Source organism: Schistocerca cancellata, chromosome 8 (assembly GCF_023864275.1).
Source record: "Schistocerca cancellata isolate TAMUIC-IGC-003103 chromosome 8, iqSchCanc2.1, whole genome shotgun sequence".
In the NCBI taxonomy this organism is placed as follows: Eukaryota; Metazoa; Arthropoda; class Insecta; order Orthoptera; family Acrididae; genus Schistocerca; species Schistocerca cancellata.
The window spans coordinates 585430115-585443738 of record NC_064633.1 but is presented as its reverse complement, the minus strand read 5'-3'; the positions used below and the strand labels follow the sequence as shown (position 1 = coordinate 585443738).

Sequence of the window (13624 nt, the reverse complement as noted above, 5' to 3'; positions counted from 1 at the left end):
TCCTAAACCTTATCAGTCATTTTTCATCATCTCTTTTCCTTCCCCTTCAACTGCTCTGCCAGAAGAAGGAGCCACTGGCTCCAAAAGCTTGCAGATTTCCTTAACCTTTATATGTTTGTGTTCTGCTGTCCCTGCTTGGTGAGCAATTTTTTTGTCTATCAAGTTTGATTATATACTGTATATGTGATCTACGTAGATGTTAGCACAGTTTTATCCCTCTTTTTATTTCTGTTTGCTTTGCTTTAGTTGTCTTTATTTATTTTCTGTCATTGAATCCTTCATGTTCCTCATAAATTTGAAAATAAAGGCTTTTATTTTATGAAAATTGATCCTAAATAATTTAATGTTAGCACTCTTAGCTCTCCCTCTATCTTTTCAGGAAGGCGTGGCTACAGCAATCGGTGAACAACCGATTAAAGGACTTGTCAATGCAGCAGCTGGAGCAAGGATGACAGTTGCAGAATGTCTAACAAATCTTGTTTTTGCAAGAATATCTGACATACAGGTAAAACATCACTGTGCTTGACTAGTGTTGCTATTTATCTGTGTTTTATAGGTGATGCCATATTTGTAGGGGTGGTGGGAAGTCTTTGGCACCAACCACACCATGACATTTAACTGCACACGAGCAAATAAATTTTTTACATTCGCTAATCACCATAGAAAGTTGGTCTGGAATATCTGCCTTCATTCTATGAAAATATTTTTTCTGAAGAAAAACTGTAACAGTGTATTTGAGGAAACAGACATGTCTAGCCTATAGTGCAACAGATGAGTAGTTTAGCTGAGTATGAACAATGATGAAAAGGCTAGATTGTTACTCACTATAAAGATAATGTGTCGAGTTGCAGACAAGCACAACAAAAAGACTATTACACACTGTGTTTTCAGCCAAAACCTTTGTCAGAAAAGAAAAGAAAAGAAAATACACTCACATTCTCATAAGCCAGCACATCTCGCACTAATGATTTCTATCTCCGGCCACTTTAGCCAGACTGCAATTGTTGGGTTAAATGAAAGCAGCCATCTGGAGTGGGGCAGGGAATAAGGAGGTATATCAGCATGCCAGTGGCGGGGATTGGGGGGGAACACTGTTCGGTGGAGCATGCAGGGACTAGAAGACAGAAAGACAAGGCTGTTAGGTGAAGTGTGGGGAGGCTGTGGGATAGGAGGGGTGAGGGATCGAAAAAGGAGAGGAGCAGAGAGGGGAAAAGACTTGAGGCTGTATTGACAGAGAGTGGCACGTGATGAGGGTTAGGGGATGTGAATCGGGAGGAGAGAGGGTGTGGGGACAGTGGGTTGTTGCTGGGATAATTTCGAGAATGGGGAATGTGTTGTAAGGATAACTCCCACCTGTGCATTCCAGAAAAGCTGGTGGCGGAGGGGAGAATGCAGATGGCGTGGGTTGTGAAACAGCTATTGAAATCCAGCATGTTATGTTCAGTGTTGTTATGCTTTGCTGCATGGTGGTCCAGTTGCCTCTTGGCTGCCATTTGGTGGTGGCTGTTCATCTTGGTGGACAGCTTGTTGATAGTCATACCAATATAAAAAGCTGTGAAATGACTGCAGTAGAGCTGGTATATGACATGGAAGTGCTGGGTGCGTGGATTGGGCAGGTCTTGGACCAGGGCCCCACACAAGGAGATGATCCCTTTGGCAAGGGGTTGTGATTGGGAGCAGCGTAGGGGTGGATGAGAATGTTGTGGAGGTTTGGTGGGCGACAGAACACCACTTCAGGAGGTTTGAGAAGTGCCTTGGATAGGACGTCCGTCTTTTCAGGGCATGATAATAGACAATCGAAGCCTTTCATATTTGTTGATGTTCCAACCTGGACTTTCCATTGTTGGATGTAGCTGTGTATGAAGCATACAGTAAATATTTTATACTGTACTATTCATGATGATACAGACTTCCAGGAATGACGGAGAAGAACAAATTATCAATTTGAGGAGAAGGACCCCAGTCAGGAAATGACAGAGCCGAAAGTTATAAGTGAAAATTGTTCTGATTCCTCTGACTGTGGAATACATGTGCCAGTACTGTTGTTGCTAAGATTATAGGAAGGAACTTCCAGAGCCGGTAGTATGGACCAAAGTAAGAAGAAAAGTATAGTACACATGGACGCCGCAATGCATACCAGAAAGAATAGGAACAGTTGTGTAACACATCTCTTCCACTGAACAAGTGCCCATAGTTCTTAAGGTATGCATTTTAGAGCCCATACTTACTGGACTTTTTTTCTTGTTTTGCTCTAGACCACCATCTCTTGAGATTTGCCTATCGTACAATCTTAGCAACAATAATACTGGTACACATATACTACTGTCAGAGATAACAGATCAATTTTTTCTTTTAACCTTCGTCATTTCCAAATCAGAGACCCATACTTCAAATTGATACATTTACCCTTCTCCATTTTACCTGAAAATTTGTAACACCATCACAGAATTATCCTGTATAATGCTCCTTTGGGTTTCACATTGGCTGTAATTTGTACACAATCAGAAATTAGTTTGACTGATGTCTAACAAATGGAAGCTGTCACAAGAGGTTATTTGGGCAGACTCTTGAGAATGTCTCTGCGATGTTGAAAGTACCTCTTCTACATTGATGCTGGTCCCCCTGCGGAGAAGGCTTGGTTACAACCTGCTGGGTCAAATGGCTACAAGTGGCAGTGTTGGCATCTGTCCATCTTCTCGAGTGCTGCCTGAAACTGACACCTCTACTGGAGGAAATCCTTCAGTTGCAGAAGTGGAAGACTCTGTTACCTGTCAGTAGTTCAAAACTACGGCAGTTTATGGCATCCCTTAGCAAAATGGCAACAAGGAATGGGAAGAGACCTTCGAGCAGTCAGTGTGTACGCCCCGGGGACTTACTCAACGTGTTGAAGAGACTGCTCTGACAGCTGTTGTAGGACCAACTGCAGGATATTTTTCTTCTAGAACAATGTCTATTGGCTCGTTTCTGAATTCATATTGGGTTGCTTCTAAGAACTGCCAGAGAAGGTAAAATGGACTTGCTTCACTGGCAGTTTCTCCATACAGCTCACTATTTGTGCCGTTATTGCTAGATGTGACTGTGAAGCTCCAATTTCAACTGGTGACTCAGTGGCAGTCTAGCCTGCAAGTTCACAGACCAGTGCCTCAGGGTTGGGAGTTAGTGTCCACCTAAACAGATAAGGGCTGTACTTCTCACCTGAAGTGACCAGTCGTGTGTAGGTTTATATGACGGTTGTTTAGGCTGAACGACTTGCGATCCATTTGCAATAAATTTTACCGCAAAGGATTCCAAAATACTTGTATCACACCTCAAGAAACACCTCATATAAGTTGCCCAAAAATGAATTTGTACCACTTGAATATCTATGAGCTTTGGTCCATGGTGAGCAAGAAATGAAAGAACAGGCCTTATGAAACTAAATAATATAACTTTAATGTGAAATGAAAGCATATGATGACAAAATAAAGGTCATCTATTTGAAAGTATACATCTTTGAAATCAAAATTTGCTTACGAATATCATCAACTACTGTGTTGCTCCACCCCGTGCATTGTAACGTGCCTGCAATCCTCTACCGCAGTTGCCCACCTAAGGTCATCCAGTCTGTGTAGGAAGTTCCTGCAACAATATATTGTGAGTTGAAGTGGTCCCAGGCAGATCAGTGAAGTTCTCATCATTTGACATTGGAGGCCATTCCATTTGGTCGATTACTGCCTGTTCGAGGAATGTGTTCACGAGGTGGGTGCAGTGTGCTTGTTCAGTAAAGGAATGCATAAAAGAGCACAAGTGCCACAGATGTTTAAAACAAAGTGTGAAGCCTGCTGTAAGGGAGCACCAGGCAGACCCTTGTCAAATACAAATTTTAATAACATGCAAATGCTAGCCAAAGAATGTAAAATATGTAGGAGGAAAGTCCAAGAAACTTACATAAATCCTCAACAACTTTAGTTACATATGAGCATTGGAATTAGTAATGCACTAATAGTTGAGGTAGTGAGTTGTTTTCAGCACATAACAAGAGGAAACAATGGTAATGTTTTGGGAAATGTGTTCCTGTAGAGCTAACTAGCATGTACACACGCGAGAACGTGAGTGAGCACCCCCCAACACACACACACACACACACACACACAAACACACACACAGTATTCCAGATGATCTCAGGACTAGCACACACCACCAACGTATACAGTATCACATTCTATGTGTGTTCCTATTTGCCTGTACTGAGTCAGTATCCTCCCATAATAAAGGAGATGTTTAGCCGAACAGGACGAAAGGAGGTTAGCATTTTCCATCACACAGCTTGGGCTTACAGTTTTCCATTGACTTGCATCATAGTCTAAAAGTATATTGTAGAATGACTGATACATTTAACTTTTGCTTACATTAATATTTTTCTCAGTACAGTTGTACAGAGATGAGCCTTTTGTATAGAAATAGGAAAAGGAATAAGGTTTGTTTTATGTACGTCGTTCAGTTCTTTGTGTCCACATTAAATGAGTTATGCCATAAGGTCATTGAAGGCTCCAACACTTTGAAAAGAAACCCTAATGAGGGCAGTTTAATGTCATTTCTCCCTCAGTGTGTGTGTCTGCCAGGACGTGAAGTGCAGTGGGAACTGGATGTGGGCCGCGAAGCTGCCCGGAGAGGGTGCAGCACTGCACGACGCGTGTGTTGCCATGTGCCGTGTGATGGCGGAGCTCGGCGTCGCCGTCGATGGCGGCAAAGACTCCCTTAGCATGGCCGCCAGGGTCTCCGGCTCCACTGTCAAGGCACCAGGTGCGTGAGTTCAGCCTTTTCTTATGTGAATATTAACTTCTAAAATATTTTAATTAATTCATTATCTGTGGATGTCAGTACTTCAATGTATCTGTAAAATCGCAACTGTTTTGTTAGAGACTTGTGTAGAAGTAATACTTGCTTCCTATTTTCTCACCAGTGTTTCTTAAATACTCTCTGGTCATGGATCCTCAAATTTCCTGTTTGCCCCACCCCCCACCCCCAGTTGTGCATCATTGCGTCTTTGTCATCTGGTAGCCTCAGAGAAGAGTCTTATGCACCAAGTGTCAGACTTCTGAACAAATCCACTAAATATATGTAAATCCCTACTTTGTCTTTTATGTAACTTGTAAGTAGCCACAGCTCTTGCCTTTTGGGTAAATATCAGCTCTCACTTTAAATTAACTTCCAAAGATAATACAGAAACTGCATTTTGACCATTATATCACACTCATCTGAAGACTGCACTAAATATTTAGGTACAATTCACACAGAATACTTTTTGCTGTTCAGAATACACACCGTTCCAACAATGAGAATTTACTTCTCTAATTTCATTGGGTTATTTACAACTTTTACTCTCCTCAAAGTAGCCTCCTTTGGCTTTAATCCCTGCTCTGCATATCTGAGGCACTCTTTCCGTCAGCTTCATCAGGGTTTCCTCCGTGTTTTTCAATAAAGTGTGTAACATAATGTTGCTCCTTGCTGGTTATTAGGAGGCTGCAAACCTGCAGTGACCCAAAACCATGGGGCATTACCCATTACGTTGCATATTTTTCAGTTGCTCATTTGGTTTTGTGCTGCCACCTCTCTAAATGCAGGAATCTCTGAAATGTGTATAAAACCACAAGTACCATCCTTTGGCTGCCTACTGGGTGGTAAGAACTGACCCAGCATTTGTCAGGAGGCACTCAACCACCACCCGAGGTTCCCTGGGTTCGTCTGATTTCACGGGAGACTGGTGGACTAATGGTGTATTCCTTGGAGTTTAGGCAGATTATTGTTTGCATTTTATCCACAGTATTTCAATGAACAACGTAGTCATCACCTTCAGCTGCTGTAAGTGCATAAAAGGGGAACAACAACTCAGTTGAACACTAGGAAATACACTATTAATCGATCTTGCCGAGAAAACATGGGAGAGACTGTGCATATGCTGCTGAAAAAAAGTTAAGCGATCTGATGTATGTGCAGTTTTGTAGTTGTATATGACATGACTAGATATGTAAATGAGTTGCAGGGAGCTATGACACTTAAAATAACAACCACAGGTCGTTAGTGCCATCACCGCATGACCACATTGTGATGAGTGACAAGTTATACAATGGACATTCATGAAGACTACATAAAATGGCAGTTTCTCACACGAGAGAATGATGCTAGAGTTGGATCTGCATGTGGTCAGTTGGTCGTACAGTGTGATATCCAGGCACAAGGGGTGTTCAGCTGTGGCTGTGAGCTAGTGTTGGACTGAATGAAAACATGAAGGAAATCACATACATCGGCAAGGTTCTGGTTGACCAAGTCTGATCACACTGAGGGAGGAATGCTTTACTGCAGAGGCAGCTTATTGTTGGCCCTTCACATGTGCACCTGCAATCAGGGCAAAAGTGATGAAGTCACAACAACACCACACATCATAACTCAGCGTCCGTAAGAGACAAGCAAAAGCTACAGAACCTTTGTCCCATCAGTAGGCTGCTGTTGACAATACCACGCTGATGACTGCTGATGAGTAACAGTGCACCACTTTCAGCATTGACTGTCGACTCTGCAATTCACTGGTCTGTGAGATTGGCAGCACTGAGGGAAGAGGATGTGTTCTGACAGTGTTTTGGAGAGACACACTGCTGTTACATTTTAGGGCACTGCTGTGCACGGCTTCAAACTACCTCTGGTGGTGATTCAGGGAACTCTTACAGCTCAGTGGTGTGTAACAATATAACAAAAAGGATAGTTGCTACTCACCATAAAGCAGAGCTGCTGAGTTGCAGAAAGGCACAGCAATAAGACTGTGAGAAAGTTGGCTTTCTGACAGTCTTTTTGTTGTATCTTTCTGTGACTCAGCATCTTTGCCATATGGTGAGTAGCAGCTATCCTTTGTGCTATATTTTCACAGTGGCATGTCACATATGTTCTCCGATGTTGCCTCTCATAAGACTACACCCTGACACCAGCTTTTGACAGCACCAACTTCATCCTGATTCAGCATGTGTCTCAGTGTACTGTCAGCATGATGTAGAGAAACTCCCTCAGCCAGCCGGAGCCACTGGTCTGTCTCCAATAGAACTTGTGTGAGACCTGCTCAGATGTCAGCCTCATCCAGTTCTCGAGATTCAGGGGTCAGTGTACCTCAAGAGAGGATACATTGACTGTACAGCATGATCAGCACCATTTCCAACTGATTAGTGCATCATTCCAGGGATGACGGGGTGCAACACGATACTGACAGGGGGCAACCAGTGTGCTTGTGCTGCCAATTTTGTTTTTCTGTGGATCTGATTTTGTTATCACTGAAATTAAAACCACAAAACCTTTTAGCATTTGAAATATCATTTCACTTCCTTGGCTTTTTATGGGTGCTTTTTTTTGTCAAGTGAGTGCAATCACCCCCCCCCCCCCACACACACACACACACACACACACACACTCACACACATATACATACATACACCGACGGACCACCACATTGTCGTCATCTGACTGCAGTGCAGAGGGGCCATAGGATCAGCAAACCCCTCTGCAGCCCGTTGTTGGTTTCACAGACTCTGGAGCCAAGTAGCTGCTCAGTTGGCCCCATTACGCCGCATGCACCCTTCCACTGAGGAATAGCCCCTGGCAATGCTGCAGCAGTAATATCTTTACACCATTGTATAGGAAATGCATACCACGTCTGCAACATTTTTTCCTTTGTTATACTGGATTATTGTGTTCCTCTCACTCACCCCCTGACTCCCAATGTATCCACACTTTTTTCTTCCTTGTACTTATTCACTTCTGTTCATTTTGTAGGCACTCTGGTAGTCTCAGCATATGCACCGTGTCCGGACGTGAGGCAAGTTGTGACTCCCGACCTGAAGAGCCCATCTGTGGGTCGTTCAGGACTGCTGTTCCACATCGATCTGTCAGGCGGGTGCAATCGCCTAGGAGGTTCAGCACTCGCACAGTGCTTCAGGCAGCTGGGCGACAGCTGCCCTGACCTTGAACAACCTTCTCTGTTGAAGAAAGCTTTTGGAGTCACACAGAAGCTCATAAAAGGTGAGTTTTGTATACCCCCGCCGGCGAAACATTGCACTTCACAGTTCGCTTTTTGTCTAGTTAGGTTGGCTATACTGTAATAGCGATGTTGCAACAGCAGCCTCTATACACACAGCAGATGATACAGTTTTCCGTCCCGTCTCGTAAATGCAAGCGATTGAGCAATTACAGTGTATATAAAAACTCGTTTTTAGTTGTACTACAATGACAGGAAGTAAGCAACCGTATAATAATGCATGTAAAAGCATAACAATGCGCACCCTTTTGTTAATGGAGCAAAGAAATACAAAAAAAAAAAAACAAGCATCTGACGACTGGTACTTTAAAATCAATAATGTACGTAGTTTACAAAATAAATAATAACCGAGATTGCAATAAATAACCAATTATAGTAATTTTTCAATCACCAATTTACAGCGATAATGGCGCAATTCCATCCAGCTCGCCATCGTCACTGTTGTCCGATTCATCGCCAAAATCGTCGTCATCAGCAAGGCAAATCATTAATTGTTCATGGCCACTGATAATGCCTTCTATTGTCTGTGCTGCTCGTATAAGCTTCTCGACGTGCTCTACTTTTTTTCTCCATGAGGCTGCATCCACAGTCACAAGAGCTTCACGCAACAGCTTTTCCCCTCTGTTATTTTAAAGGACTTGTTGTTGTTCCTTACATACATTTTTACATCACTCCATATTAACTCAATAGGGTTGAAATGGCAGTGATATGGTGGCAGCCTTATTACAGTATGACCCTGCTCCTTGGCAATTTTGTCTACTACATATGTAGGTGTCGTAGGCTTATTTTCTTTAACAAGGGAATAAAACAGAACCTTTGTCATACTCATATCTGCTGCAATATTTCGAGCCTGTAACCACTGCACCATAACTTCTTTCCGATCATTTGTGGTTGGGGCTTTGTTCTGTATCAGCGAATGATATGGAGCATTGTCCATTACAATTGTTGCAGGGACAGGAAATTGTTTTAAAAGGTTCCTGAACCACTCAACAAATCGTGTGTGATCCATATCTTCATGGTAATCACCAGTCTTTTTTGATCTAAAAACTAAAAGTGCGTCAGTGACAAAACCACTGGAGGAGCCTGCATGGACCATAATTAATCTAGCTCCTCTTCCCGTCGGCTGATGGCCGCTACTGCTGGGTGTGTTATCCGGCCAACATTTATTGACAGCTTCCCCGGCATTAACCCACGTTTCGTCTAGCCAAATTATGGAATGAATGTCTCTGCCCACAATTTTGTGCAAGAAAATGCTACGAGCAGTAACAATATGTCTCTAACAGTACTTGGCGTCCGTCTAGCATTTTGTAATGGAAACCCATGTTTTTTGGCACAATTTTTAGTGATGTTTTACCACCCCTGAAGAGTTCACTTTCTTTTAAAGAGATTAATAACTTAGCTACAGTCGGATACTCTTTTCTGCTGTAGTAAGCATAAACATGCCTACGAATTGCATCAGTCTGGAAAGAATCTGAATCTGTGATAGGACTAGGTCGCTTTTTCTTCTTTCCCGGGGTTGATAAAATGTGTTATTTGATCCAGACAGCTCGGAATCATTACAGCTCACTTAAGTATCTTCCAAGTTTTGTAGTAATACTCCCTTACTTACTACGGTTCTTGCACTAATACCAAGAGTTTTCGACGTACGTTCCACCACTTTGTCAGCAGGAATTGATGGCTGTCCATGAATGCTTACGTAGTTTTTCTCCTGCTCGTAAAACTCACGAGTTCTGCATAGTAACTCCAGTTCCTGGCTGTTTAGCGGCACCCCTCGATGCAAAGGATTGTCACTAGGTGAACGAAGTCTTTTCGGTGGCATTTTCCAAGTATGTACATTCACAATGTAACAAAAGTCACAACGATATAGCACACAGTACAACGAAAACACGCGGTAAACAACATACAATTCACGTTGTATACACATTCACGAAACAAAGCCGGCAACGCGGGAACTTTGACGTCACAGCACGTGAGTAACAGCAATGCTCACTGCGCTGTGATTGGCTGGCGCCCCACGCTGAACGCCTAGCGCCTATCGTTCTTCACTTGTTACTTTGTTACGCTGCCAACTTCATACGCAAACGTCAAGTGCAATGTTTCAGCGGCCCAGGTATAAGTGTAGTTGGAATATCGTGAAAATTTACCAGAAGATATGTTGTAGAAACTTCCATGATGTATAGAGAAAGACTTTTTATAATGTTTGTTAGCAGTTGATAGGGGTGTATAAAATCATAAAATGAAAAGAAGAATTCACATAAAAAACCATAAAATTACAAGGAGGCAGAACAGTTGGTCAGTGATTGCCTCCGGGAGGCTGAATTATGAGTACTGCTGATAGACGCATTGAAAAATAAAGAAACTATTTTCAGCCTTTGGATCTAGTAGATCCTTCCTCACAGTAGAAGGACAGACAGGTTGATGAAAGTTGGAAAAACAGTTTGTTCAGACCCTAGGATCTGCTTCCCACATTCTCACAGCGGGCTGCTCCTGTTTAATCTTCCCCAGCCGACCCTTCTTTCTGCCCCATGGAAGGAACTACTAGCTCCAAAAGCTGAGAATACTTTCTTCACTTTTAAATATCTTTGAAGGTAAATGTTGGCCAGCCATTTCTGTATCTTTGTAATTAAGTCATATGTGCAGCTTTAAACTTTTCCACAGAATGCAATGGAATTTGCAACAAAACAATAATTATTGAACAATATTAGTAAAATACCTATTTGTTAGACATAACTACTGTATGAATTGGCTGATAACATCATAGAAGAAGAAACGGATATTGATTTGTAGAACATACAGGATCTACTGTATTCTTACAAAGCGGATTATAATTTTGAAAGACTTTTATCAAGCACAGAAGAAGGATCGATAACATTCCTGCTAATTTCTGAAAGTAATGGGGGAAGTGGCAATGAAACAGTAATTCAAGCTCTTGTTTAAAGTCTATGAGATGGAGATGTGCCATTAGCCTTGCTATCATCCATCAATCCTGATAATAGTAAGGGTAGATAAAGGTGAGAACTACTACATAATTCACTTAACACCTAATGCATTCAAGTAACTGACTAGAAAAATATACAGAGGAATAGAAAACACCACTCACAACTTTTGCCTTAGTCCTGTCCCAACTGGCTGGCTGCTATCTACAAGCCAGGAAGAGTAGTGACCTGTGGTTGTGGAACATGTGATCAACATGTCACTAATACCTCCAGCCTTCATTGCCTGTAGGCAAATCCAGATGGTCCTGCTACTTGTTTATTCGAGCAGCTCCTCATTTCGCCTCATGAGGCTGAGTGGACCTCTCTCCACACCACCCTTCCTCAGAAAAATACTTGAGGAGGTACTCAGAATCAAGCCCTTCTGCACCGAAGGCAGCAACACTAATCATGTGGCTACGGAGAAGTTATGTGTACGAAGAAATGCAAAATAAAATTCTGTTAGATGACCTTTATGTTGGCTTTAAGAAAGATAAGGGCACCAGAGAGGCACTCACACATGTCAATGCAGGATGTTTCAAATTGTGAGGAAAATAGGTACACACTATGGGTACAAGACAGGTAATTCACAGTATGTATCAGAAGCAAGAGGAAGCAATAAGAGTGGTAAACCAAGAGAGAAGTGCTTGTATTGAAAGGTGTATAAGGCACAAATGCAGTCTTTCTGCCATACTCTTCAACTTGTATATTGTAAAAGTGATGAAGGAAATAAAAGGAAGGTTCAGAAGCTGAATGAAAATTAATAGTAAAATGATATCAGCTATAAAATACACTGATGACATTGTTTTGCTTTGTGAAAGTGTGGAAGAATTACAGGACCTGTTGAGTGGAATGGATGGTCGACTGAGAGTTAATGAGAACTTTAACTGAAAGTTGGGGATTACATAGTAGACGGTAGACAAAGTAAAGGAATCCTGGACACACAATAATGAGTGACAGAAACAGCCCCGATGAGGGCAAAAAAATTGTAGGCGAAGACAAGAGTTGGAATATATACAACAAGACAACTGAGACTTCAGCGACCACTGTATGGCATGGCAGTGGGATGTTATGTGTCACAGGAAATGAAGATCTTGACTTGATTGGTCAAATTGTGAGGATGGTGGAAACCTCTATAAAGAAACCTCAGCCTCAAGGTGTGCTGCATGCTGATGAGATGCGTTGCTGTTGAACTGAAAGTTATTAGCGTGCAACCTCTGGGGCACCTGTTGCACCTCTGTTGTATAAATTTGGCCACTTGGAGATACCAACACCCAGTCGCACAAGAGGCCTCGTCTGAAGAGTTCTCCGGATTCTAGAGTTGTTAAAAGTTGTTTGGGATTTGGTAACAGACTGCATCCTACAGGACAGAATGTACTTTTGATAGTTAAGAGATGAGAGGAAACTTTCTCAAGAGTCTCCCCGTTTTACATTCGAAAGGGTTTGGAGGGCATTGCAGCAACACTAAAATATGTCAGGTCGCTATGAAATGGGACACTTTTGGTCAAAACCTCTTATTTCCAGCAAACAATGAACCTGCAGAAAACGAAATGCCTTGGGAAGTATGGCACTGAAACTGAGTTCCACACCATGTTGAAGGGGAGCCGGAACAATGAAAATCACGAAATTAACATTTTTTTGTTTTTTCACTATAAAATTATTTGGAGTTTTCTGAATAAAACAAATCAAGTTTCACCCTTCTAAGTGAGTTCTAAGTGTGTTTTTTATCACTGCAAAGTTGATGCGCCGCGTAAATGGTTGTAGCGACTTGGTGTGTCACCTCTGACAGCGCCACTCGCTGGCTCCAAGCAGGGTATCTTTGCAGAATTAGACAATGTTTTCTTTTTCCAACGTTGTATGGCTTTATCTCTGTGACAAGTGACTGTTCATATCGGTAAACATAAACGCTATACCATGTGGAGTTTGCTTTGTGTTGTTCAGCTGTTCAATTTCGTGTATTTGACGAATTTTGCTTGTACCTGTTTTACGTATTTGGTTTGTGGATATCAATGTGCCCCGTTTCAGCAAACGAGTGTTTAAGAAAAGGCACAGTGAGTGGAAGAAGAAATCTTTTGTTTTTTCGAAGGGAGATGCTGCTCAGACTGCCTCACCGACTACTTCAAGTGAATGTGATAGAACGTCTTCCAGCAAGAAACTTTGTGACAGCAAAGAAACATTTGAAAACTGTGAAAGTGACAGTAATGATGTGAATGAAATAATTAACATTTCCTTGCTCTCTAATACTTCGAGACATAACGTATTATGCCAAGTTTGCAAAGAAAGAGGACTGGAATTGAAAATAACTTCACACATTGCTCTGGCATGTAAAATGTTATTGAAGTTTAACAAATGTGCTGCAGAAGTTTCGTTTTCTAATTCTAATAGTATTCCTCATAGTGGTAATATTGGAAAGAAGGTGTATGATATAAATGTTAGGCTAGTGTATGGCTTGTTGCATTGACAAGGGCAGTGCTGCAGGGACAATGTTATGTGGAATTATGAACTTGCCAAAACCACCAACCAAGTTTGGATTTTATAATGAATTGGTGGGATCTTCTGCTGAAGATATTGCTCAAGCAACAGTGAAGAAAGCAGT

The 13624-nt window shown here is 42.0% G+C and overlaps 1 protein-coding gene across 2 annotated transcripts in view; it reads left to right on the top strand.

The window, feature by feature from the left end:
• Nucleotides 1-13624, top strand: part of LOC126095222 (phosphoribosylformylglycinamidine synthase) — a 202346-nt gene that overhangs the window by 134903 nt on the left and 53819 nt on the right. For both annotated transcript variants that reach the window (XM_049909959.1, XM_049909960.1), the window contains 3 exons: nt 380-505; nt 4602-4782; nt 7795-8040. In XM_049909959.1, coding sequence (XP_049765916.1) covers nt 380-505; nt 4602-4782; nt 7795-8040 — 553 coding nt within the window. The remainder of the gene's footprint in view (nt 1-379; nt 506-4601; nt 4783-7794; nt 8041-13624) is intronic.